This window comes from Lichenostomus cassidix, chromosome 3, assembly GCF_008360975.1.
Source record: "Lichenostomus cassidix isolate B80296 chromosome 3, HeHo_3.0, whole genome shotgun sequence".
Taxonomy (NCBI): domain Eukaryota; kingdom Metazoa; phylum Chordata; class Aves; order Passeriformes; family Meliphagidae; genus Lichenostomus; species Lichenostomus cassidix.
The window spans coordinates 67,682,092-67,708,760 of NC_139483.1; the positions used below are offsets into that span (position 1 = coordinate 67,682,092).

Sequence of the window (26,669 nt, forward strand, 5' to 3'; positions counted from 1 at the left end):
GGGTATATATATAAAAATATATATGCTAAAATATCAAGTAATCTCTCATCTGTCATTAATTTGCCTATATTAAGTTTTTTAAGGTGTGTACTGAGAGGCTCCTTTTCTTTGCCAAATCAACAGGAGCCTTAAAAATCCTTCCAGTATTTTCAAGTAATTTCTGACACCAGGAATGTCATCATATTCTTAAACAATCTGATTGGCAGAGTGTATGCAGGAAAGGTGGTTGTTTGTTTTACCTGATATTTCTACTTTTATATATTTTAGCTCAAATTAGCCTTCTAGGCAGCTAAACCACAGTAACAAATACACAGTGGAGCCCAAGCTGCAGTTCCCAATGTTCTTTCTGGAGACAGTTCTTTCCAAATTACTTTCCCAAGTGTGCATGTTGATTATTTCCTTTTTCCTTATGTGTGGGATAGCTAAATTAAAATGTGTTTTCACAGTACCACAGAATAGGGAAAGTAGGGAAGGTCCTGAAGAGAGCTGTTAGGTCTGTTGAGATGCCCCAGAGAAGGAATAATTACTATATGTTGGATGTGTATGAGAAGTTTATCTGACTGTTTTAAAGACTACCAGCAGCATGTGCCTTCCCTTGTTCAAACCAATTATCTGTTGGGGAAGGCAAGCTAGAAAGATTGCAGGATCTGTCCTCAATATGCATGTCAAACTGAATTTTACCTTTCACTCCATTGCATATTATTGTCTAGGTACTTACAAATGGCTTTGCCAAATTTTTTTCCCCCTTTTTTTTTTTTTTTTTTTGGAATTGAAATTCAGCTGGCTGAACTGGTTCCTTTTTTGTTTCCTTCTTTAAATGAAAGCATTGTTTCTTGTTTCTCTTGTTTTTGGTACTTTGCCCATCCTCCATAAAATCTTGAAAACAACACTAGCCATTTCAGTCAATTCTGTATATATTTAAGGTGAAATGTAAGTAATTCTTTTAATTGGCTAAGCTTCTTCACATCTCTCTAGACTGACTTTGTCTTCTGTGTTGACTTTGAGCTTTGAGGGTTAAAAAAGGAAATTCAAATGGTTTTGTTTGAGCTATTTTGCCTTTTCGTTATTTTCCATTCACTTATTATCTCATCCCAGAATTTCAAGTTTGTGGTTTTCGTAGATGCTGAAATTCTGAGGTTTTGACAATTTTTGTTTATTTCAGGGCCATGTAAGTCTGTGTTCCATGATAAAGCCATATGACCTTGTTTGTCTCTGTTACAACATCTTACTAGGTCTTAGTTGCATATGCTAGTGGAAATAGTTGTACCAAATAATTCAAGTTATTTTTGACCATTACCAATATAGACAAAATACAATAAGCAAGCAAGGATAATGTTAGTTCTGAGTGGAACATGGACAGAAGATCCAGACAAGGATTTCTAAGATAATATCAGATTACCTTAACCTTGCTATTTGAACTCTTTAATTGGATGTTAAATGGGTTGTACTAATGTTTTCCTGGAGAAGCAGCAATGTGCACACTTTTTTTTGTTTGCCTTGGCTTATTTAGGTCTTCTAGAGCAGGAGGTCAGCCATGGCTTTTTGTAGCTGAGTCTGGTTTCCTTGTCAGAAAAATCCTTTTTAAACAAAAATACATGTTGTGTTCACACATGCTCACAAATTTCATTATAGTTAACACAAAACCATAACAAACATATTTCTGAAGTACAAGTTTTTGTTAGATATTTTTATGGAAGAAGGTCTTCTCAATTTATGACTAGCATTTAAAAAGTGTAGTAGTCCCTATATTTAGCAAATAGCTGTGAATTGTTTGCCAAAGTAATTTTACAATCAGATGAATTATAGAAATCTTTCATGATATTTTAATGACGTAGATTTTTTTGTTTATGCAGGTATGCAGGCACATTTAAAAAGGTGAATCTTGAAATTTCAGATTTTGAAAATCAGCTTAATTCTCTTGGTAATAGATTTTGAAAATTTTTTTCTGATTAAGTTGAAAATGAAAAGAGAAATTATTCAAGTGAGTATAAAAGTTCCATTAGAAAGGAATCGTTGCATCATGTTAATTTAAACTATCAATAAAACTGTAAATATATTTGACCTTTTGAGATACCACTCTGTATTTTGTGTCTAATCTTTGTCATTTATTTCTATTTATTAAGTAAAAAAGAACATACCTTTTCTTAACAGAAGATGAGTGAAGCCTAGCAGTGGTTCTTTCCTCACTCGTTTTCTGTAAATCCCCTTCTCACAGAGAATTAAATCCTTTTGTAGCCAGTCTGTATTGTAATTTTCTCCTTTGCTTGCCCAGATGAGTATTATTCCCTAGCAGTGAAGTCCTGTGGCCTAAGACTGGACCAGAGGACCAGAGAATCTGGAGGAAAGTGCCTTGTCAACAAGGCTGACATGTAAACCAGAGATGCTTGTACTCCTATGCCTGTGTCACAGCTGGGCACAGCTGGTTTTGAGAGACTGGGCTTGTGCTATAACTGGGGCTTCCCTCATCAAAAACAAAAGCTTGGACTTCTACTTGTGATCCAGTAGGCAGGTGTGCAGAAAAGATGATATTCCTGGAAGCAGGTTGAAGAGCAGGGCCTTTTAGATGTTAAAGCACAGTTGCAAAACGAATGAGTCACGCCAGCTGGGCTACATCCACTGTAATTTATGGCCAGAGCTGAACTTACTGAAAATTGCATTGTAGCTGTGCTGGTTCAAGAATCTTGGGTAAACAAAACCTGAATTTCTAAGCTTGTCAAATAAAACTTCCTTTGCCCCTCCCATTTTATTCTGAAGGGGAAAGAGCAGCACATCACACAGGCTTTCTTGGCTACTTTAAAGACTATTGCAGATCTATTTAAACTTTTGTGCTCAACTCATTGAGCAATGAATCTTATGTTTTTGCAATAATATAACCAATATCTCTATTGTTTGTTTTGAATTGGTTGTCTCCAACTGATGTTTTGAAAAAGTACATGCATTAAAGTATTCTTATTATACAAGTATTTATCATAGGCAGTATATCCAAATGTTAATTACAGAGTATACCAAAATTTACTGTTTTGAGCTCTTATCACACAAACTATACAACAATCAGGTTGCTTTGGTTTTGAGGTTTACAATTTGTCAGTTCTAGGACTTCCACATTGTATCTGAAGATGCACAGCAGAGAGAGCCATTTCCTTTTCATGCTTTGATTATGCATCTCTCTGAAACCATATTACTATGGTAGTAATTACTAAACATATTACTATTACTTAGTTAGGTAAAAGTTTTGGTTTAGAAGGTGTATTACGATATTTGAGAGATAAAGAAGGCTGTTTCTTCAACATACAGACATTTTGGATGTCCAGGTAGTGGCTGAGTGAGTGATTCTTGAGTTTCTTTCCTGTCCTCCTCCATTTATGCTCATTATTTGAAATTAGTGTTTTAACAGTAAATTGACATTGATAATCCAGTAGAATCTTTGAAGTGCAGTTAGAACTGTATGCTAATTTTGAGTTAAAGTAACATGCATGATTATGCATATCTAAATTTGCTGTTGAAGCTAAGCTTCTCATAAATTTCTTTTCTGAGGCTGAAAAGGGACAGAGTTTGGAATCTCATCTGGCTCATCCAGTATTGATAAACAGCATAAAGTTCAACTACTTAAGTTTCCCACCTGTAGTTTTCATGTTTAAAGCCCAGAATTACTTGCATCTATGTCACACAGGGCTTTTGTTACCCTAGTGAATTCATGAGGATGAAGAATTGGAACTGAAATTCTATCTTTATTATAAAACACTCCTACAGTGTTTCTTATCAGATTTTAAAGTGCTTACACTTTCACAAGGAAACCACAGCACTAGCTGTTCCCAAGCTGACTTGACAGTACTGCAAGAACAATGTTTGCATATTTTTGTCAGTAGTCTGTTTTGCAAATGCTGTTTCATACACAACCATCAGTAAAGTGTAAACTGGTATGAGTCCTGATGTAAATAAATGTACACTGGGTTATAAAGACTTCTTTTTCATTTGGTTTTGTCTCTTTCTTGTTTAAGCCATTTGTAAACAGTGTTTAAAAAGGTATGGATGTGGCAGATTAACCAAACCCATTTGAAATAATCAGTAGCAGTTTAACTACAAGTACGGCATGTAGCTAAGGCCATGGAGAGACTGCTTTCTCAACTGATCTTGTCTCCTCTCACAGTACAGCTATCTGCTGAGCCTATCTGCAGGAATGCTCACTGCTTTTGAATCCCGTTAGGCTGATGAATTCTCCAGTAAGAATGAATCGTCCAGGATTGAGCAGCATCAGCAAAGCCATTTTAGCTGCTTGAAATCTGATACCATTTCTAGTTTTGTATGGTTGTTAATGACGTGAGCAGAGTGAAATCACAGGTATGCATCTGGGATATAACTTGACCTTCATTATGGTTGAATATATTCCAGGAAGTGTTAGACCTGTTTCTCACTTTAGGAGGCAGAGTTTATTAGCTCAGAAATGGTGAAAACGGTGTCACAGTTATATGGTTTCTGCACTGAAGCTGGCTCATGTTCAGACACCTTCTTGCACTGACAGTCTGTAAAGGTGTACTTTGGACTTTTGGACCTGGATGAATTTGCAAGCTCAGCTGTACAGCTGTAGAAAACTTGTTTTAAAAAAGTTTTGTTTATGGACTAAGTATATTTCCTATGGAATCATTCAGACATAATGCAAGGGCAAAAAAATAATGCTGATGGAACCCAACTACATTTTTAAGCAGAATAGAAGTCTTTGAGATGTAAACTGTAGGAAAATAATTGCCTTTCTTGAGGGTAAGATGAGCTTTTGGTTTCAGATAAGTACAGTGCTTAGATAAATAAGATCATTGTATTTAAAGATTACAATAGTAAATAATAAGTATCAGATATTTGTAGAGAGGGATTTCACATTGAATTTGATTACAAATGTAGGCTCTTTTTCCTTCATGGATTGCCATACTCATTCGTTTATAATTACATATATAATTCAACAAACAATGAGTTTAAGTCTTTTTCCCTAGATACTAATTTATTGTTATTATGTTATGACAGTTCCCAGACATTGTAGTCATTGACTGTGTTTCCACTGTGGTAACTGCTCTAGCATGATGTTTTCTTTTTGCTGCTCTCCAATGAAACTGTAAGTTTTTAAGGCAGGAAAAAGTGTCTTTCTAAGACTTTTTATAGGAAATTATTCCATATAGACTGAAGTGCCTGATCATTGCCTCAAACTGAGCCATAATGGTGAATAAGAATCCAGTTTAACAGAGAAGAAAGCCTAGCATTGATTGACAAATAAAGGTGGAAATAGCGCTTGAGTGCATGACTACGGGCAAAATGGTTTTATTTAAGGAATTATTGAAAGGAGACAGGGAGTCCTAGGTTACATGTAGGATGAAAGAAAAGGGACATGGGGTGTTACGAGACCTACAGTTTTCCAGCCATCTTCTTTCCCTGTCCTTACTGTGCCATTGTACACACATATGTGCTAATGTTCACAAATTAGGGTAGTGTGTTTCACAGCTGCACTCAGCATTGTTTCCTCCTTTTTTTCCTGCAGGATTGATTTTTGTTGTTGCATACATTTAAAGCATTCTTGAGCCCTTTTCCCTTCTACTCTGAATTTCCTTTGTAATAGCATTAGAAATATCCTTTCACATTGCACAAGTCCTGCAAAAACCTACTGTTATCCATCCATCACCTACATCTTACCCTGGTTGGGGTTTGGACTTCCGTACTTTTGTTTCACCTCTTCCCAAGAAAACCTGAAAAGAGCTTTCATGCATTCCTTCCTTTTATCAACTGTTTTTTGAAATCTGACCATCATGCACTTGGAGGAAGTCTTGCTTGGAGACTCATTGGTCCTGCTTTTGTGTGATTATTTGTAAGTATACCAAGGGTCCTCAACATGACTTTTATTAAACAGCTGTGTGTTTTTGTTTCCCTTTGTGTGTGCCTTGAGAGGCTTGCTGATAATCATCTCTCTTCTTTGATGTGATGACATCTGTTGTGTGAGGAAAAAAATATATAAGCCTTCCAGGATGTAGGACAGGATTGCTTTCTGTTGGCAGAGTTTGTGTGAGCAGGGCATAGGGATATAATTGTAGTAAATTGCTACTGAAAGAAACAATAGAAGAGAGCGCAGGTGGAAAGTTCCTTCTGAATTTAAGCTACTGCTAAGGAAGCACAGACAGGGATCTTCCACAGGGCAAACCAGGCAAGGGAGGGTTGTGCTGCTTTCCTCTGTGCTAGTGGGGCCTCACCTCGAGTCCTGTGTGCAGTTTTGGGCACCACAATACAAGAAGGATGTAAAGCTATTAGCATCCAGAAGAGGGCCATGAGGATGATGAAGGGTCTGGAGGGGAAGCCTTACGAGGAGCTGAGGTCACTTGGTTTGTTCAGCCTGGAGGAGACAGCAGTACATTAGCCACTACTTGTTTTCTTCAGTAACAAAGGTTGCACAGAACAAGCAGAACATTTTGTCCCCATCTTCTGAGGCAAAGATGAAGCAACAAACTTGCTGTCCAAGGCCATTACTTATCTGTTTCTGAAGAAGTTACTCCCTGACAGAGTAACTAATAATGGGGCTGCTGGGGAAGAACAAGAAATTCTCAAAAATTAGCAAGAGCTGGTGCAAAAGTGAGGTTGAATAGAGATGGCATCTAAGCCTTTTGAACCACTCTTGTCAACAGTGTACTGCAACCAATTTTATTATAGAGTAGGAAGAGACCTCTCTTAATCCCCCATCCTCTGCAAAGCATTATTCTAAGATGCAGTAAGATTGTGTACTGCTGCTCTTCCTAGGAGCTTCATTCCTCTGCTCTGAAAAGTTTATCACAAAACAATTGTTCTTTGGAAATTTTAAATCACCCTATTCTTTATCCTTGTCCCTCTGTTGCTCAGTTACAAATTCACTGTAACCATAAAAGAATTGAGAACAACAATGCTTTGAGCCACACTTAAGTTGAAATACCTGCTGTCACTTCTACTCTGTCATTCACTATATTTGATGCTGTTTGCTTCTAGACTTGAGTTTGTTTTGCTTTATATCTGGATGAAAAGACAATTGAGCAGCTGAGTCACAATGCAAGAACATAATAAAAGTCTTTCTTAGCAATATGTTCTGTGAGAACTGGTGGTGTGTTAAATTATTCAGCAGTTGGTGAAGATTTTTTTTCTTTATAACACTGAAGAGTCATTCTGTGTTCACAGATTCATTCAGATAATGGTACTAGGTAAAATACAGATCTTAATAATAAGGGTACTTGAGCACTCTTTTCTTAAGGACTTGTGGCACACTGTCGCTAGAAGCCTTCAAACAGGTTGGGCAAACATCTGTCAGGATGACAAAGCTGTAGTTGATTCTGCTGAAACAGGAGGTTGGTCTTGAGTAGGCTTTCAGGGGTTCCATCTGTCCTTCTTCTACAGCTGGGATAATTTTGTAATTTCCTTGTGACTGTTTCCTAACTATTCTGCATGGTGTGCTGTACAAATTTCTTTCAGGTGTATTTCTCTTAGTGGTCATGAATATTAAAACACTGAAGAATATGTAATAATTTTCTGACACTTGTCCATTAGTTTTTGCACCCATCAGGTAAGTCAGGCAGAGTTCAGTAACTATATATTGAAAACAAATAGCTGCTCATTTTACAAAGTTGCATCAAAAACCGCCAAGGCTGTTGGCTAAACCTCTTTATCATACTGTTTTTCTTTGAAATCCCACTTAATGCAGTGTATATATCTCTAAAATAAGTTGTCTGACCAGTATTTCTTCTCATGCTCTGGTATTTGTAGTAGTGGAGCCTTTAAGGAAAGAATTATTTGATGGGGAGGAAAAAAACCAACTAAAAATATTTAGCAAATGTTCCAAACTTGTTCTTTCTTTTTTGAATAAAAATAGTGTTGTAGCTGTTCAAATCAGACTTGTGGAGAGAGGTGCTCGCTCTTCTTAGATGAGCTCATACAATTTATAAAAGTAGGTAAGCTTCTAAGCCTGATCTCAAGTAGATCTTGCCCCCTGTAGTTTTCCAACTGCTTTAGTTGATATAATGAAATACATTATTTAAAAATAAACTTTATTTTCTTACAGGATTCTTTGGTAAATATCTTACAAACCAGAAATTTCATATAGAGTGATCTTCATATTTACTCTGATGAAATTTCTGTTCTGTAGCACTGCTCCACATGAAATAGAGTTCTGGTTTTCAGTGTTAATAATGGAAGTTGTAGTATAGGGGAGATTAAATGCTAGTAAATAGGATTTACCGTCTTCTAATCTGGACAGAACTGGAGTTCATCTGTTTCTCCATGACACCACAAGACAGTTGAATCTACCTATTCTTGGTTTTTAATTGTAGACCTTGTGAATAACCAACGACTTTATTTTCCTACCAGTTTCCCAACAAGTAAGTAATACCTATTGATTTAAGGAAGAAAGTATCAGATATTTATAGCTTCTCTCAAAGGGCTTGGACTTTTTTTATCTTTCAGAATTTAAATTCAGTTTCACCGTCGTGTCCAGGAAGCTTTTAAAAATGCTTTCCCAAAATGCATTCATGGGGAGAATTGGTCTTAATTCCAGCAGTGCACATTTGTTCAAATACGTCACTGGAAGTGCCATCAGTTCTTGGCTATAACAGCAGAATACTACCTAAGGGAAATAGGTGTTCAGAAAAGAAGATTGCTGGGTTTGGAAATGCTGGTTAGAAAAGTTAATCTTCGGAATATGGTATGCTAAATTACCACAATAGCAAAGTCCTTCTTTGAAGGAATTCTTGGTCTAAATTTTCTTCATGAACAATTGGGGGGGACCCCCAAAAACCCTATTTATGTGTTTCCAGGCAACACAGTAAATATTCTTTATGGAATAACCTTAAGCATGTTCAGAAGCTTGACATGTGTGGCTGTGCTGTGTTTACGGAAGCTGCCTAGGTGAGATCACTTACCTTGCAGTGTGATTGGTACATGCCATGTTATTAGCAGCTCAGCTGCATGGGGATCTGGCTATTCATAAATGCCCAAATAACATCACGAGGTTACAGCAAGGAGCCAAACTGCATGTTTTTAGATCATAATCCTCTTGGGTACGTGCATTGAGGCAGGGGACCTGTGACTGATACTCCTGGTCAGCTGCCTGACTACATTCAGATGCAAGGTGGTTTTTCAGTTTTTAAGGTTCACCTTATCTTCCACAGCCCTTGCAGAATGGCAATCCAGTCCTTTTAAGTGTCATACTAAGCTGGTAGGGACCCTAACAAACAGGGAGACCAGGCTATCTTAACTATGCTGACTTTGCAGCCTGAACAGAAGAAAGTACCAAGAAACCTTCCTTTTTTCAGTGGGAACTACATAAAAGGGTGATGAGCTTTAAGGAGGGATTGATTTTGCTAAGTTTATTTCTGTCTTTTTGATGAGGATTCCCTGGGTATGTCATCCAGAGTAAGGACTGGACCACAAAAACATTGTTGCAAAATGAATAGTCACAAATGTATTTTGAATGACAATATACTTCTTACTTGGAAGGATATAAAACCATACTTATTAAATGAAACAGTATTTCCTACAGGATTTTTTATACAGGTTTATACAAATACAGCTGATTGAAATAAGCTCATTGAATCTCCCTAGGGCAATTATATATTGATGTTCTTCATTTTCACTCTAGATTTGCGTGGAGGCAATGTACTCCCAAGTATCTGTGGCTTGTTTGTTTGTTTTTTAAATATTACTTCCCAGTGGAACAGCTGTCCCCTTCTGCAAGTAATATTCTGGTTATGTTTATGTAATGGTTTGTGTGATGCCTTGGAAAAAAACAGGCTGATAAATATCACAGATAAGTAATTGGAATATGTTTATATCTTGTTTTGTGGTGCAGCATTGGACACACCTGAACTAGCTCTGACAGGCTGGTTGAATGAGGTGAAGGACTGTGCCAGGAGATAACCTCGAGTCCCAGAAGCTGCCCAGCTTCGCTGCTGAGCACTGCACTCCTGTTAAGAGCCCTGTGCTGAAAGGGCAATGCTGCTTCCAGAGCTGGCGTGTCAGGCAGCTCTCTTTGGTGCTGTGTGTCATGGCTAAATAGCCCTTGTTCAAATCAATGGCCCAGATTCTTACAGAGCTTTTTCATAAAGCTCTTATTGTATCCTGGACAAGACCAAAGGAAGCAAATCAAATGTTAGGCTATGTTACAGGCAAGGGAAACCAAGACAAGACGTGGCATTGTGCATTTTCACCTTAAATGCCCCTTGGCTTTGGCCGTTTTACAAAAGGCACGTCAGAAATAGGCAACTTATGTTACCAGAATAGGCCGGATTTTGGATGGGATGAGATGAGAAATGATAGGGGAGGGATTAAGGGCTGAAAAGAGCTAGTTTTGTGTTCCTGTTGTCTTATTCTAAGAAGTGATACATAAATTAAAAGCCATAATAAGTTTTGTCTAAAGCAGAATGTTAGATGATATTCTGGAGTCAAGAGGAAAAGAACCTTAAAAACAAGTTCTCCTCTCCCACCCACTCCTCCCAGAAATCCCCACTTGCCAATCTCTATTGTCAATATTTACTCAGTTATATTGAAGTCTAACAGAGAATAGCAAGATCATCAATTACATAAAGGAAGGAAGGAAGGAAAAACCTAATCATTACAGTATGCCTGAGCAGACTCTTGCAATTTATGTGTCTCTTTGGTATCTGCTAAATATAACTGGTGGGATGGTAAATGCTGATTTTTAGTATACAGTTTGAAAAAATGGAGAGGGGGAGAGAGAAGGGACAGTAGAACTCAAAGCACTGTACAAGCATTAAATAGCCCTAATGCAAAGCCCACCTCACCAGCCATGCATAAGGCAGCCTGTCATACCCCTGCTGTGTGCCAGGAGACTGAGATAAGGTTAATCATTATGTACAGAATTCAAGGGCACAGTTTCTTTTTGCTTTCTTATCTGTACAGACTTTTCAATTGACTTTTAATCCTTATACAGACTGTTTAAATCCCATCAGCACTGTTTATAAATGGAGATTTCTTTAATAACTCAGCCTTAACCAAGCACACAGTTTTCAAATTGTGGCTGAATGCTATTGTATTCATTAAATCTCTTAGTGTTGCCAGCTGTCCACTATTTCTTGCTGTCTGAAATGCTTTGAATCCCTCTTTGCTTTGGGACTTAACTGGTTTTGTTAAATTGTGTTAACAGGTACTTCTGCATCGTTTGTCACTGGCCTGTAGTGTTAATTGCAAAGTCGATTATAATTTGATGTCTCTGAAAATCTGTGTGATAATTAGATGCTCTGTGTAACCCTGATCTATTGCATTTGTTCTGAAGATGAAAAATAAAAGCATCTCCATTTTATTTTTCAGATGCTATACATTTAATAACCTATAAGGTTGTCTCTAATGCTGCAGATTTTAGAAGGAAATTGTAATAAAGTTCATAGAGTAATATGAAGACTAGTTTTTGTCTGTAACCACTGCTGTATGAACTGCTGATGTAATCAGCTGGAATTGTCCCAAGTTTGGGTGAGTGTTTGTCCAAAGAGAGAAAACAAATACAGTAGCCACAGTGGAAGGAATAGATAGGCTACCATTTTATTTTCACATCAGATTTGTGTGTTTCTGCTAGCAGCTGTGCTTAATAATAAAACTTGAAAATTCAATTCTACAAATTGAATCTATCTGAACAGGTTATACAGCAAACTTCTCAGGCCATTGGGAAGGATTTAGTTGCTGATTGGTCACAGACTTACGTAAACCCATGTTTTTCATGAAGTCTCTGCCCCTAGCTTAAACTTTCACTGTTTGAAACTTCAGTGAAGTGAATCACAAAAGCTGCTTTTAGTCAGAGAGATATGGTTCCCAGTCACTGCTCATGTACTACACAGCAATTTACAAGGTCACTGTCCTGGGTGAGTCCCCCATACTAAGGGGGGCTGTCCGTAAGCCAGACAAGTACAGGGATGCCTTTCCCTAAGGAGTCCTTGGTCCTGGATGCTCTTTCTTGCTCTTCCCACCTAAGCCTCTGGTTTGCTGTTCTTCATTTCCAGAAACTGCTTGTCTAGCTTTGCTCTCTTCCCTGTCCTAAATGATCAGTGGATCCAGGTGTCAGGCACTGGGGAGGAGTGCAGCTGGTTTTCTTCTACTTGTACATATGTATTTTGGACAGGGAGAGTTTTCAACCTCTGTCTACCTTCCTAGTTCTTCCAAGGCAGAAGGAAGTTGTGGTGTGATACTAGCTGAAACAAAGCCTGCATTTATTGCACTCGTGCAAGTTTCAGCTTCATAACAAGAAGCTCAAATTTAGATAAATTCTCCTAGGCTTTGTGTTTCCTGGAACAGACCAGATGTTTTCAGTCTGCAATGGGCTTTGATAAAGATACATCGGCAAAGTAATAATGAGCTTTTGCAGAGCTAGAATTTTTTGGGGGGAAATAGCAACAACCTGTAGCAGAGCAGAGATGAGACTCTTGCATACCATGAAAGAACATCTTTGCAGGTGGAGGTTTAGAGGGGTACTGGGGTCCTGCTTTGGTTTTGGGGCATTGTCCTGAAACCTTAGTACATTGCTCTATCTCCTTCTAGGTTTCATGTCATTGTAAAGGTGAGCTAGTTTGGAAAGCAGTAGCATCAGGAGAGACTGAAAACAATAATGCAGCAGAAAACTAGCTTTTGTGTTCTGAATTTTGAGCCTCTGTTGAAAGGGCTTCCTATCAGGGGAAGAACTTGGTGTACAAGCCTTACTGGCACATAAGAGAGCCACAAATAGGTTGATATCATCTAAATGTGAAGAGTTCTTCTATCTACATTAGAATCATATTTAAGCAGATTTCCATTACATAAAATAGGTCATGAACCCACGGTTCTGCTGAAATGGCTTTCACTGTGCACTCTTCTGAGTTGCCTAGCTGTGCTTGGCTGTACTAGTCAGTTTGGAAAAACACTGGGCAAAGGAAACGGTTGGAAAACTATTTCAGAGGATGGAACAGACGTGCTGATTCTTGGAAGTGCTACTTAGATGTTAATTGAAAACTTTTGAAGCTTTTTTTTCTGGGTCTTTCTCCACCTACTTTTCACATAATTGCAACACTGTTTTAGTAAGTTTTCAAACTGGTTTAAGGGCATCTAAGATGGGACACTCTGCTTGATGTAAACTGTTGTTTTGTCAGCAGCAATCCGTGGAGGTCAAGCACCCTTCTACCACAGGAACTGTAGGCTTTCCAGGGTGATGTACAAACACACTTATGTAATGTTCGAGGTTGTTACCAGACTAAAAATATGTGCTGTTTCTTCAGGCACTTTACTTAAAATCTTTAAATGTAATTTGTTGTCTCTAGTTCCCTTCATGTTCCTTTCACAATGTTTTGTTAGTTACAAGTTTTCTGAGCAGCTGCCCACTCCCTTTGCCCCCTGAGACAACTGGGAACATGGGCTAAAGGTTGTAGACAGTCTGATGAGGAAGTTCGTATTAGTGTCAAACACAGTTGGGGAGCTTCTCCAACAGTTGGTGGAAGTTTTGTATGGTGAGAGGAAGAAAACATTTAGAGAGACACTGGTATAAAACATATGGGAAAAATCGGTGCAGCTGTATTCCTTCAAATCTGATGGTGGCCAAAATAGCAGGATAAATGCCATTTACAGTTGATACTTTGCTAGCTGACAGAGAAAACATTAAATAAATTTGCTTTTAAAGGTTTTATTTACTGTTCGAAAACTATAATGTAAGTGCTGTTGCTCTAGTCTGTAAACAAACTTCATGAGAAAAACTATCTTCTTGTATTTTATAAAAAAAGCTTTAACCATACTTAACTCAGTTAAGAATTTAATAGGATACTCAAGTGCAAAATTCAATTGCTTTAAAATAGAGAACTTCCATCAAGGAAGTTTGTCTAAAAAGGAATGGAAAAGGCATTTACTTGCCAAGTTCAGGCTTCATTCCTACTGCAGCTTTTTGATATTCCTGACTTTTAAATAGACTGCAGTCTTTCCCATGCTCTAGGTGCTTGGAATTGAATGTTTTTAGCTGCTGTTGACTGGGAATTGTTAGCCAGTAACTCACAATGTGGGGCTGATTGCTTTAAGACTGGCTTGGATACCTCTGTGCCCAATGTTCCTTAACATTGTACTTTTAGAAAAAAGTTTTGCATAGTGACTGTTTTGTGGTTGTTCTCTCTTTTTTTAATAGCCACATAAATGTCAACAAGCTGGCACGGAAGGCAGTGTAGCAGGGCTGGAGGATAACTGTGTCCAGTATCTTTCTGTCATTCTTGTATCCAGGTACCTTCTTAATTTAAATTCTCTCTTGGCCAGTATTGTGATTCCGCTATACTCAGACCTGGATTTGTGCCATCTATCCCATACATCCTGGTTACTTATTACCAGGCAGGCCTGTCAGTGCCTGAGGATGTAGTGTCCCTCTCTTGGGAAACTTGTGGCTGGTAAGGCTTTCTCAAAACAAAGGATCATTTGTTGATATGCAGAGCAACAATTCAGAGACAGGAATATTGAGCCAAAAATCTAAATGTGTGTTTTGTTTTATGTGAACGTCTGTCTTGTTATGAGGCAGAGCAGGCAGTTGTGGGTTAGAACTTCATAAATAGTGCTGCCATTACCCACACACATTCCTGTCCCTTCCACCTCTACCATCCCCTCCCCTCCTGGATGATTGCATAGACAAGGGATAAAAAGGAATTTGGTTATTTGGGGCTTCTGGTAGCTGGCTACGGTCTGTAAAATGCTGCGTGCATACCTGCAGGTGTCTGATGTGTTTGGAGCAGATTCACACCTACTATACGTTTGACACTTGGGACATGATAGGCAGTACCCACTGAATTAAGATGGTTCTGGATGCACTGCAATTACATTTCATGTTTTTTCAAAATTTGTTGATATAATATCATACATGCTGCCCACCTGGGCTGTGCCCACATTGCCATGCAGAAACGTCCTAACTATCCTGTCATTTCTTCCATGAAGTTTATCCCTGGGAGCCAGCTCCCCAGCTTGCCTCTAGCTAATTTCTTCTTCCCTCTGCTTTCAGAGCAGCCTGTGTTTGAAGTTCAGAGCCGTTAGGAGAATTTGTCCAGTTGCTGTATCATGTGAAACTGGGCAAAGTCCTCCACTCCTAACATATTTGCTGTACAAGCTTATATGGAGGTTATCTTTCTTTCCTGTTCAGGTCAGCTTAGGCGTGCTCAGATGATTAATATTGGTTGCTTGTACAAAACCATTTCCCTCAGCCAGGGCAATGTGTTGCCAGAAACAACCTGAAGTCTCAAGTGACTACAGTTTAAAACATTCCCTCCCAGCAATGTCTTGACTGTATTTCAACAAAATAATTAGTGCAGGACAGCTAATAAAAAAGTGCCTGCCTGTGTGTGTAATGCTGCATTATTGTTCTGTAGCCCCGAGAATGAATTTATTGTATAAGATAAATATATAAACATGGCCCTTACATGTGGAAGAAACAATATAGATGATATTGAAGTATGAATTCAGGTACACAGGGTTTTACTTATTTATTCTTACAGAGCAAAGAATCAGCCTCTTGTTATTAAAAGAAGGGACTCAGGGAGCCCTCTCATTTGCCGCAATTGAACCTCCCTTTCTGTACCCTAGTTAGTACAAGTTCTACACTTCAGCAGCTGGTTGTGGATGTGCAAACACCTTGCCTTAGCAAAATAACACCCATTAGTCTTAAGTTTAAATCTAGACAGATGATGCTCAGGAGTTCTCTCTCCTTCCCTAACCCAAAGCCTGAATTCTGCCCTTCCAGTCTTTGATGGTTCAAATCCTAATGCAGACCCTGACCCTGGTTTCTCTGTGAACCCCTAGTCTAAGCTCACCAAAATGATTTATCTGGGACCCATCTCAGTCTTGTTTGTTTTAGCCATTGTGCAGTGATCCTTGACTTCTCCAGACCTATGCTTTGCCAAGTAATTCCTTATTTGCTGCAGCTCTAAAGAGTTGGCCTCTGGCCCTTGTTTGCTAAAATCCAAATTTGGTTTAGTCTCATCCCTACCAGCTTCAGAGGATTGTGATGGGACATGTAAATTTCTTTCAAGTCACATTTCACATTGTTATAATTTTTCACTTGCATGAAATTTACATTTACAAAAATAATAGAATGAATTATTTTTGTTGAAGTCTCTCTCAAGAGAAGGACTTCTCAGGAAGATCACAAATGCACTCTGATAAAGGTCCTCTCTCTACTGTTAGTAATACAGGCAAGTTAGCAAATGAACCAGAGATTTTGCTAGCATTTTGGTTTACAGGCTTCAGTTATCATTGCTGCATCTTCAGCAGCAGCGAAAATGTAGTCCTGTTCTGCCTGAGTTTTCATGTGTTCTGTTGTTTTGCTGACTTGAAATCCCTGCTGAGGTTCCAGAGGGCAGTTGTCATGCTGGTGAGAAGCAGATAGACAGGTATGGATTTGTAGCTTTACTGACAAAATGAAAAGGCATTTGAATACTTATAGCTTCATGTCCAGATTTATAAGTTCCTATTTCAATACTATCTTAGTAAAATAGTGTATATTTAGTATGTGTGCATTTTCATTTACTTGCTTGTACTATATTTACTTAATTTACATTTGAAAATTGCTATATATTGGGCTTCAATGGTAGCTTGATTACAAGATACTGATTCTGATAAGGAAAATCTGAGAGCATTGTGTCTCCTACAGCACATCTGCTGTATGTATTTTGTGTGTGGTTTCAGCATGTGTGAATCTGAGGGGCTACACAGTCAGTGCTGGCCTCTCCCAGGACTTTGGCAGAATATATTGTGGGTTTAAAATGTTGTATAGAAAGTAGGCAGGGTGGTCCAACAGCAGTAGGTGGCCTCTCCTCTCTCTCAACAGCAAGTGGTTGATTTAAAATTATGATTGTAACAAACAGTGGATTTAAGGCTAAGTTCCAATATTGTGGTTAACTTAAAAAAAAAAAAAGATAATTAGCAGTATTTGAACAGAACGTGCTAGAGTTGGTTTCAAGCCTATTTTGACTTAGTTGCCCTGGAAAATATGCTTTTGAAAGGGTAGGTGGGGGAAGGTATTAACAGTTGCATGGTTTAGATGTCACTATTGCAGACAGCCATGTTACAAAGTCCAGAAGAGTATGTGGGTTTATTCAGATCCTGAGCAGCTCAATTGCAGAAATCTCCTGTGACTTTACAGTTGTCCTGCAGGGACCCAAAGCCTTTGTGGCCCGTGGAAAAGTGCCAAGGTGGCAGTGGCAGTAGGAGGATGATAGTCCTGCAGGCAGCTTGGTGCCAGGCCAGTTTGTCCCAGGGGCCTTGAGGGAGCTCTTCAAGCTCTGAAGTTATCCAGGATTTAGAAGGATGCAGAAGTTGTGCTGTGTTAAACAGGGGCACGTGTACCATGTCCTTGAAGCACGTGTTGGCAGTGGCACTGCAGTTTGCTGGGCTCATCAGAGGGGTGTTGGCTGGCGCTGGTCACAGGGCAGGGGTGGCTCCTGATGGGCTGGGAGGCTTCTACTCCCTACTGTACTCACAGTGGGTGTCAGTGACCTCTTAGCTGCTCTAAGAGGAAGAAATGGCATATTACTGCAAGTGGCAACATAGTAAGACCCGCTGTAAGAGATGGTATTGATTCTTGAGTAGGAGACAGGCCAGATATTTTAGCATTTGTATCAACAGGAAAACAGTGCTTTTCTCAGTTTTTCCATTTTAGAAAGCAAAGGCAAAAAATAAAAATTGTTTCAAAAACCTTAGCCATGTCATCTTCTAAAAATGAGAAGAATGAAGACTACAGTGTTGTCTGAATTTAAACAAAACACCTATACAAATTGCCAAAAATGACAAGAAATACATTATTCACCTGGAACCTTTTTATGATTCTCCTCAAGCAGAGGTCTTAATGAGTTTGTTTCTGAGTACAAAAGCAAAAAGAAATGGATCTGATATGAAAATGACAGATCTGGTGTTATCTCCTTAACTTATAACAATCAGATGTTGAATAGTACCTAGAGGATGATCTGTTTTGGCTATCATTAAATGAGTGATATGGGTTGCTCTTCTATGATGATGCTATTCTCTTTTGTACTTAACTTTTTGCCAATTTAATGTTTTAAAGGCCTGATAAATCCTATATGATACTATTGTACTTGGCTCTATATATTAGGTAAATAAGGAGAGATATTCAGTATCGAGGAACTTGTAACCCTCCTGTCAAGAATAGGTCATTGCAGACAATGCAAGGGGAATATAGCCTTATCGTTATTTGGATTTTTTTTCCTAATAAAAAACTTTGATGTTTTCCCAAAATTCCCAGACCCAAAAAAATAATGTGCATTATGCAGGACACAGCTAGATTGTGAAAACTGAAAATAAAAGAACTGTTTTTTGTTTTTTTTTTTCCCCTGGCTGTTGCCCTGAGGCACTCAGAGCATGTGCTGAAAGTGGCAAGTGTAAGAAGAAAGCCACAAAACACTTCCCCAAAGTGCAGTTACTGATGGAAGGGTTCCTGAATCTCTAGCAGTAATTCACATTGTTAGTTTAGTACTATTTCACTTGATTTATCTCATTGTAACAATCAAACTACAGATAAATAACTGACAGTTGTCTTGAGGTATACTAAATGGCATGACATTTTGTCACATTCCATTCTTGTTACTTGTCTTTTTGTGGGGAAAACATTAAATTTATTTTTAAAAAACCAACAAAACACGCACAAACAGAAAACCCACAAAAATATCTGAGTTTTTGAATGCAGGGTGGATATATGTGAGATTAAGAGTTGATTTGTCTTCTTCACAAAGCATTTTATAAATGTCTGGTTTGTTCCTTGGTGAAGGCTCTGCAGAAATAAGTTTTTTGTATGTTGTACCTGCAGAATCAAGTCAGTTATGAGCCTCATGTCAGAGTATCAAGCAATTTTCTAGGAGCACATCTGAGCTCCTACGGGTAAAGATGGCAAAAAGCTTCTGGTAAGATGAGCTTCTGGGTTGCATGTCTGTATGTTCCAGAGTATGAGAGCAGGTTTTAGTTACAACTTCTTCACAGAACACTCACACAGCATTTCCTGCACACTTGCTGTAACGTTACACTCCTGCACACTCAGCAGTGCAGCTCTGGGTCACTTGCTGTCACGGACTCCGCCAGTTCCAGTATGCCAAGTGTAACACTACAGTACTCCTAAAGGCCTTCTTTTTTCCCCATGAGCTTGCTGTTGTGTCTTATTTCTGTCAGAAGCTAGTAATGAGATGCATTTCACTGTTTTTTCTTCTATTTTCCTATAAAGACTGTTTCTGAGGTTGAATGCAGTTTAGAAAATAAAAACAAAACAGAAGACTTAAACTCACAGAGATGATTCAGCTGGCCTTTCCTTACTTTGAAGACATATGTTTGCACTATGTAAAAGGTCTGTGTGCAGCTGATTGCCCGCTGAGTGACAGGGACACCTCCATCCGTGCAGGATAGGCCTTCCAAGAGCATCTTCACATGGTAGTGGTGAGGCAGCGTCAGACAGCATTCCAGGCAGCATTGCAAGTAAGGTACTGAATTGTCTCATTGCTCTTCACTGAATCAGTCATGAGGTCTAGGAGTTGCAGGAAGTTTTCAAAGGTATATTTTCACTCAGTGGAGACAGGATATTAATTCCTTTTAAGTATTCATCTTGAGAAGAAGGGACACCAGTATAAGTTGGTAGAGTAGATCCCAAATCCAAGGAGATGTGAAATACATGTTTGACATTGATGTGACCTGGCAGTTTGCTATTAAAGGAGAGGTGACCTATCTAGGCCAAACCAGTTCTAGACAGCTGTGAGCTATGTTAAGTTTTATTTTTCTTGTCTGAACTCCAAATACAGTCTTTTATTAAGGTTAAACTAGTTTTGTTTAACCTTTATGCTTATTTAGTACTGAGAGACTGCAGAGTGACTGGCAGCCCGCAGATGTTTTCTTCCCCAGGGAGTGACAATGTGCAGCTGGACAGCCAATCCCCTCTCTATACACCTCTAGCCAACAAAAGATCAGAAGTTACCTGTGGGTTACCAAGGTCAGCTTTGAAACTAGCTGACATGGACTTTGATTTTGGGAATGCTGGGTCTGGGGGAACTTGTTAACCAGAGTATTCTTGTGAGGTGTGTGAGTCTGGAACCACCTCAGAATAGCACCAGAAGAACTTACAGCCAGCCAGCCAAACAAACTCTATAGTTGTTGTTCTATAGGAGCTGCATACCCTCATAAAAAGGGGAAGAATAATCTGGTAAGACATTCTTTCAGTCTTCTACGCTTTAGATATGCATCTTTAATCTACCTATTTGCAGTAGTCTTAGAAACCATACTTCTGTTTTCATGTCCTTGCCAAAGCATGAATAATCTCAAGATCTAAACTTCTTATAGCTCCCTAAATTAAACTTTGTACTTCTGCTACCTAATAACTGCAGAACGGAATGTTAAATTTGGACAAGCTGTACTGACATTAAAAACAAAACAACTTGTGGTTTAGAGGTGGGAGTGAGCTGTAGAAATCTTGAAGTCAGAAATTACCAGAAGAAGGACTCTTTGGGGGGACTAAGAGTCCTAAGTGATGAACCAAATAGTTCAGGGAACAAATAAAGGCACTAGAGTTCTTGCAACTTGGTGAGTTCAAGTCAGCCAGTTGTGAGAACAGCTCAGGTGAAACAAAGGAGTCTCACAGCCTCTTGCAGCTCTGAGAGAAAAGATGGTGTGTCTTTGGTGGGAAATACAGTGGGCTAGGAGTGACCTGATTTATAATTACTCACCAACCACCATGATTACTTGCAAGTCATTTGCCCATTAAAGCTGAAGATGTGGCCATTAAGAAAGCAGCATGTAAGCAGGATCCAGAAATAGAGAAACAGCATTTCAAGGACAGATACAGTTCAAAGAAAAGACAATAAATGTAACATACTAATAGGGTAAGATGTTTAGTCTTAGCCAGCCTAACAATTCTAAAGACTACAAAAGTAAAGCTTCTGTATATTGGTCTAAACTTATCTCCTCGTGTGGCTAATTGTCAGCCCTCCACTCTTATAAACAACTTGTTATTGTTATTATTATAAAACTATCAGGTGCAATGACATTCCTAAAGGCTCATCCATTTTGACACATGCAGCAAGAATTTAGATTGTACAAAGAATACAGTTTATTCTCCTCCCTAGAATTGTGTACCAGTTCTAATAATAGAATGAGTTTTTTGAAGACTGACAGTCAGATTAAGGTTAAATCAAGAGGAATGCTTTGAAACACTGGCCATGTTTCTTTACCTGCATGCTACGATGATACATTCTTCTATTTAAATTCTTTCATCACTGTAATGAATGGTCTGATTGCTGTGCCATATTGTTATCATGATAAAGATTTTTGCTGTTTGAGGAATAACGAATGTATAATCAAGGGATAGAAGAGATTATTAAACAAATATGAAATTTGTTATGAAAAGGGTAGTGGCTGTGGACAGCAAGGAACAAGAGGAATCCACAGGGAAATGTTCAGAATGGCCAGTGTGGAGCTGCTTAGTCATTGCTGAAACACCTGGTGACTTCATTAAGGCACCATATTAGGTGGAGCTAAAACTAATCCGAATCAGCTCAGAGCCCTAAAGAATTACCTGGTTTTATTTGTAAATGTTCCTGGGAAAGTATCATCTGATCATCCTGCAAGATGCTAATTTGACGTCCAGGCCATTGAGTAACAGGTGTTCAAGTGCTCCTGCCTGGATAGCTTTTCTATGGAAAGAATTTAAGATCTGGCTTTGCCAGCTCTTTGGAATCATATGTTTGTGCTGAACTTGATTCCAAAAGTTGCTCCTTCGTTGGACTGAAACACAACTGCTTCAACTTAGAGAAGCCGAGGGCAGACATTTTTGTTTGCAGAATCAGGCTTTTCACACTGTAACAGGTTGATCTCCTTTTAGCTTCCCCACAACATTTCTTTAAAGGTAGCAATAAGGAAAAATTGCATTTCTGATAACTTGGAGTGCTTAGATGTTAAATGCCATTTATGCAAGCAACTTTTATGGAAGTGCTTGCTATAAAACAGTATGCTTCCATGCTTTAGGTGGTGTTTGCTTTGAGTATCTCTCATGCACTCTTTCTGGGTGAAAGGAACTCAGTATCTATTGATATTTTCATGTTAAACATCTGTTGTTGTGTTTTCCCATAGGAGCATTTCACTAGATCTCTGTTTACCTGCATTGATACATGTCAAACATACTGCTGTGTTTCCCCAGGGAATGCTCCAGTTATGCAAGCCAAACCATGGATCTGTCCCCATGTCCCCCCAGCTGCCCTGCAGGTTGCACTCGTTAGTACCCAAGTCAGCTTTGAGCTAGTCTCAAACCATATTCTCTCATGAAATTGCTCATGTAATTGGTCATACTAGCTCACAAATAGGAATAATTTCAGTCTGCAATTGTGTACTGATTTATAGATGAGCAGGTGGCTCATGTTTGTGTATCTTTAATTTGGAGGAGTTGCACTTTGGAAATACTCATGTGAGGGCTGGGGTCGAGAAAGGGCTTGCAGCAGGCTGGGGTGATGGATTCTGCTAAGGCAGAGCCATACCTGGGGCCTGAGCAGGGCTTGTGTACTCTGGCCATATGGGAGAGCTTTTAAGTCCATTATTATTTGTTTGCTGTGGCTGTGCAACTTCCTCTTCCCCTTTGTACACAGTTTTTCTGACATGCTGTCACTGCCTCCATCTATCCTGATAGAGAAAGCGAAGAACATGATAGAATTTCCTACCTTCTGTTGTTGAGTTGGTTGTTTAAAAAGAGAGAATTTCCCTTGGATGATGCCAGAAAATAATCTGTATCTGCCAAGGTTCTTTGTATAGGAACAACTGTTAATATAAACAGACTTCCTCACAAATATCCAGGCAGGACTAATGGCCACAATGGGACAAAATACTCTGGAAGTGAGGGCGTGCTGCCCTTCCTCCCCCACCCCTTCTTCCAAGGGTGTTAACAAATTCATTGAAGGGGATGACCATTCATCTGTCATCCAGGGATACTTCTTATGGGAAGGCATCTTCTTATATTTCAGCTTTCAGGTAATTACTTTCCTTTTCAACAGTTTTTCTGAGCACAAGCCAGTTCTTTGCCTGTGTTGAAAGAGGAGTCCATGCCTTCTTTTTGTTATAACTTGGCCTGAAGTAAGGAAGTAAGCAGTGGGAATTAAACACTATTCTTCATTAGTTTATTAGCTCACAAAATGCAACCTTCCTTGCCAGTATTACATTATTCTTTCTCCATGCTTCTGTTGAGCATTTTATAAAGTGCAAGTAGGTAGGAAGAATGCTCATTTTCTTCTGGAGAAACTTACCAGCTTCAAGCCAAGGCCCCAAATAAGGATGGAGCTGTGGTACCTGGCCCTCTCTAGGTAATTTAACCTTGTAACTGCTGCTAAGCCTTCAGCAGTAGAGTATCCCTTGGTTCTCCAGAGTTAATTTCGTGACTCAGAGACGTGGTGGTATTTGAAAAGTGGAGAGGAAAGGAAGCCTTTGAGGCTATAGAAATAGAGATGTGCAGAACTGCTGCCTTGCGTCATGTTGCCGTGTTCCCCTGACAGCACTGTCCTCAGCGTTTTCTGCATTTAGCTGCAATGTTTGATAATAGGAACAGCCTGTGAGCAATTTTGCAGTGTTCAATTTTACATTTAACAGAAGTGTAAAGTTCAGTGTCATGGAATTTCCCTGCTTAGTTGTTAAGATAACTTGGTACAGCTCAAAACCTCACAGCCTGAATTGTAGGCAGAAGCCTTCCACCCCCAGGTGAGTGTGTTCAGGGGTTCAGAGCTGTCCTGGCTCTCCTCCCATGAAAACTGCAACAGAAATTCTCATCTTGGGGTCCACCATATTATATTTTAAATCAAAATACTTCAAGGAAAACGATCTAATAGAATGTAGCTTTATAGATCTTATACTGTGAAAGAAAAAAAAAGTAAAAATCATGTGGGGCAGCTCAGGGACTTGTTTCTTTTGAAATAATTGATGACATAAAATCCCAGACCAAAAGAGGTGGGAGATGCGAGGCATCTGGCAGAGTTTACAGCCCTGGGGGGTCGGCAGGCGCAACACAGCCTGCTGCAAACAAAGGCCGAGTGTTTTGCTGATGCGATTGCAAAACATATGTTTGCCCAGGACTGTTATGATCTTGGGAATAGGCAGGAAGCCAGATTTCTGCAGCAGCAGCGTACTTAGTCACACAAATATCTGCAAAATGTGAACCTCCTGCGATTTCTCGGTTTAAAAGCCATAATTATTTTGTTGTTTAAAGAGAATGTAGAAACTCTTGCACAAAGAACAGGAGAGGGGAGCGGAAAGCGTTGTCCAAGGAGCGTTTCTGTCCCTCGGAGGAGAGCGGAACGGAGCCGAGAGGTCCGGGGCTCTAGGCTGTCCTGCCGGGCTGGGGTGGACTGGACGGGGGCTGCTGCCTCTTGTCCCCCCTGCGGGGCATTTGCTGGCACTGCCGGGAACGCGGAGCAGCCGCGGGGTCGCGCCTGGCGCTGATGCCCCGGCAGGGCAGCGCCCCTGCCGCCGCTCCGCCCCCGCGCCGGGCGGGCGGGCCGGAGCTGGGACCGCCTCGGCGGGGCTGGGCAGAGCCCGGCGGGGCTGCGAGAGCGGCGAGCCTGGCCTCAGCCCCGCAGCACCGGCCGGAGGGTGGCGAGGCCGGGCCGGCAGCACCAGGTACTCGCGGGTGGCTGGGATGCTCTCAGCGCTGAGCCTCTCCGGGGGCGGGGGTCTCTCTCCCCGGGAGCATCCCCGGAGAAATCCCTGCTGGAAGGAGGGGCGGGGGCGCGGGCAGCCTCCTGCGGGTCATCCGCGGGGCTGCGGAGGCTGCAGCAGCAGCAGCGTTTCCCTGCGGGCTCCTCGCTCGGAGGGTGTCGTTCGGGGCTTCGCAGGTCCTGTTGAGCCGCGGGATAACCAGCTGCTGCGTGCGGTGACAGTGCAGATGCTGTCGCTATCCTCCCCGTCGCCCCTGCTCGCAGACGGGCTGTGTTCCGCTGGTGTGTGTGGTAACCGGGTGCCTCTGCAGGGTTCTCAGGCTCGTCCAGGTGGCTTTTGCCTCGGAATCGCCCGGCATTTACGTCGTTCTTGAATAGATTTGGATTATCCTTTTGAAACAGTAAGGCTGGTCTTGTGTTTCTCCTGGAGAAGAGCTGGCTATAATTGTGAACAAATGCAAGTCGAGAGCATGATTTTGGGCAGGAATGAACCTGCTGATTTGGATCTTTCTTGTAAATTTCATAGTGTCACCACGTTAAGATTCTTCTTTTAAAGGAAGTTTTAAAATCCTTGGAACTGCTGCAGGTTGCCACAGAATCTGTTTTGTATTTTTCTGATTTATAGTAATGTAGTATTCCATGGATACATATGTATACATACACATGGATATATGCTTTGACATAATCCAGCAGCACAGTCTATGTAATGCAAATGGTTACTGTCACATTTAGACTGTTTCCTTCTGTGTCACCGTTTTATTGGTATTTACGTAGTGTTTACAGCAGGAAAATTGCAGGCATTCATTCCAAATCTTTTGCTCTTTAAAGCTAGGCACTAATAATTTAAACTCAGCCTCAGTTTCAGTGAGCTCGTATCTAAAGTAAATTGGGTTGTGGTCTCTAGGCAGTTGTATCACAAAACCACTTCAGGAAGAGCTGTTAATGCTGAGGAAGAATAGGTAGCACATAGGCACTTTGAGACTACTGCAGTTAGACGTGCTTGTACTGCTAGGTCCTAGAAGATGACCAGGGAAGAGGTGCTAGAGATGGAGACAGAAGAGTCTGGGTTTTGCTTTTGTTCCTGCCATTGTGAACAAGGTGTGTGATCTTGGACACACTCTCCCTTGCCTTGATTTCTGTCTTGAATCAAGTCACAAACTAGATGGGAATGTTTTTAAAATCAGGTATTTCAAAGGACTTTGAGACATTCCAAGAAATTGTATTGAAATGAAAGAAATTTACATCTTTAAATTCATATAAGAATAACATACTCAATATGAAAGAAAAACAGTTCACCATTTGCCATGCTCTAATTCCAGTGAAGAGTGGTAGGTCTGTGTAACAAAGTGCTTTGTAACAGAGGGGGAGTACTTGTTCTCAGTTCTTTAAATCCATGCAAGTAGAGACATGTCTGTTGCTTCAGCTGAATGACAGTCTGACATACCCAGCAAATGGAACCAGTGCAAAAACTTACAGTACATGAGCGTTTCTGTGATAATTTTTTTCTGTTATTTTAATGTGAATCATGATTTGTTTGAGAAAGTCACAACAATTGCAGCTACTTTGGGATTAAGTAAACAAATAATATAGGAAAAACTGCCAGTTCTGCATAGCCCTGCATTTGAAAAACATGTAGGATTTGTGTGTGTGGAGGAAAAGAAATGTATTTAATCACTACTCTTTTTTTTAATTCCCTCCTTTCTAAAAGTTTTCTATTCAATATGAAAGTACAGTAGCTAGTGCATTTAGCAGAACTGAAAATACAGCTTTTAAGCTGAGTATGTATCAGCTTGGGGACAGCTTGTCCTGTGGGGCCAGTTGTGCCAGTCCTTGTTAAGGTCCTTAACAAGGAAACTCCATTTGTAGCCTCAGTGTCACTACCAGTGAGGTTTTGCTGTCGGTGGCCTTTAAAGGGGAAGTAGGAACCAGACAGTTCACAGTGAGCAAAGCAGCAGCAGCAGCATGAAGCCTCTTAGACTGGTAAGTGCCAAGTCTCCCTTGGAAATGCAGCAC

The 26,669-nt window shown here is 40.0% G+C and overlaps 1 protein-coding gene across 2 annotated transcripts in view; it reads left to right on the forward strand.

The window, feature by feature from the left end:
- Nucleotides 1-26,669, forward strand: part of SESN1 (sestrin 1) — a 77,184-nt gene that overhangs the window by 35,720 nt on the left and 14,795 nt on the right. Inside the window, exon 1 of one of the 2 annotated variants that reach the window (XM_085056200.1) lies at nt 26,531-26,636. The exons of the other annotated variant lie outside the window; for it this stretch is intronic. Within the exon in view, the coding sequence (XP_084912326.1) occupies nt 26,619-26,636 (18 nt within the window). The 5' untranslated portion in view covers nt 26,531-26,618. Of the gene's footprint in view, nt 1-26,530; nt 26,637-26,669 lie in introns of those variants that run through there. 2 annotated transcript variants of the gene reach the window in all.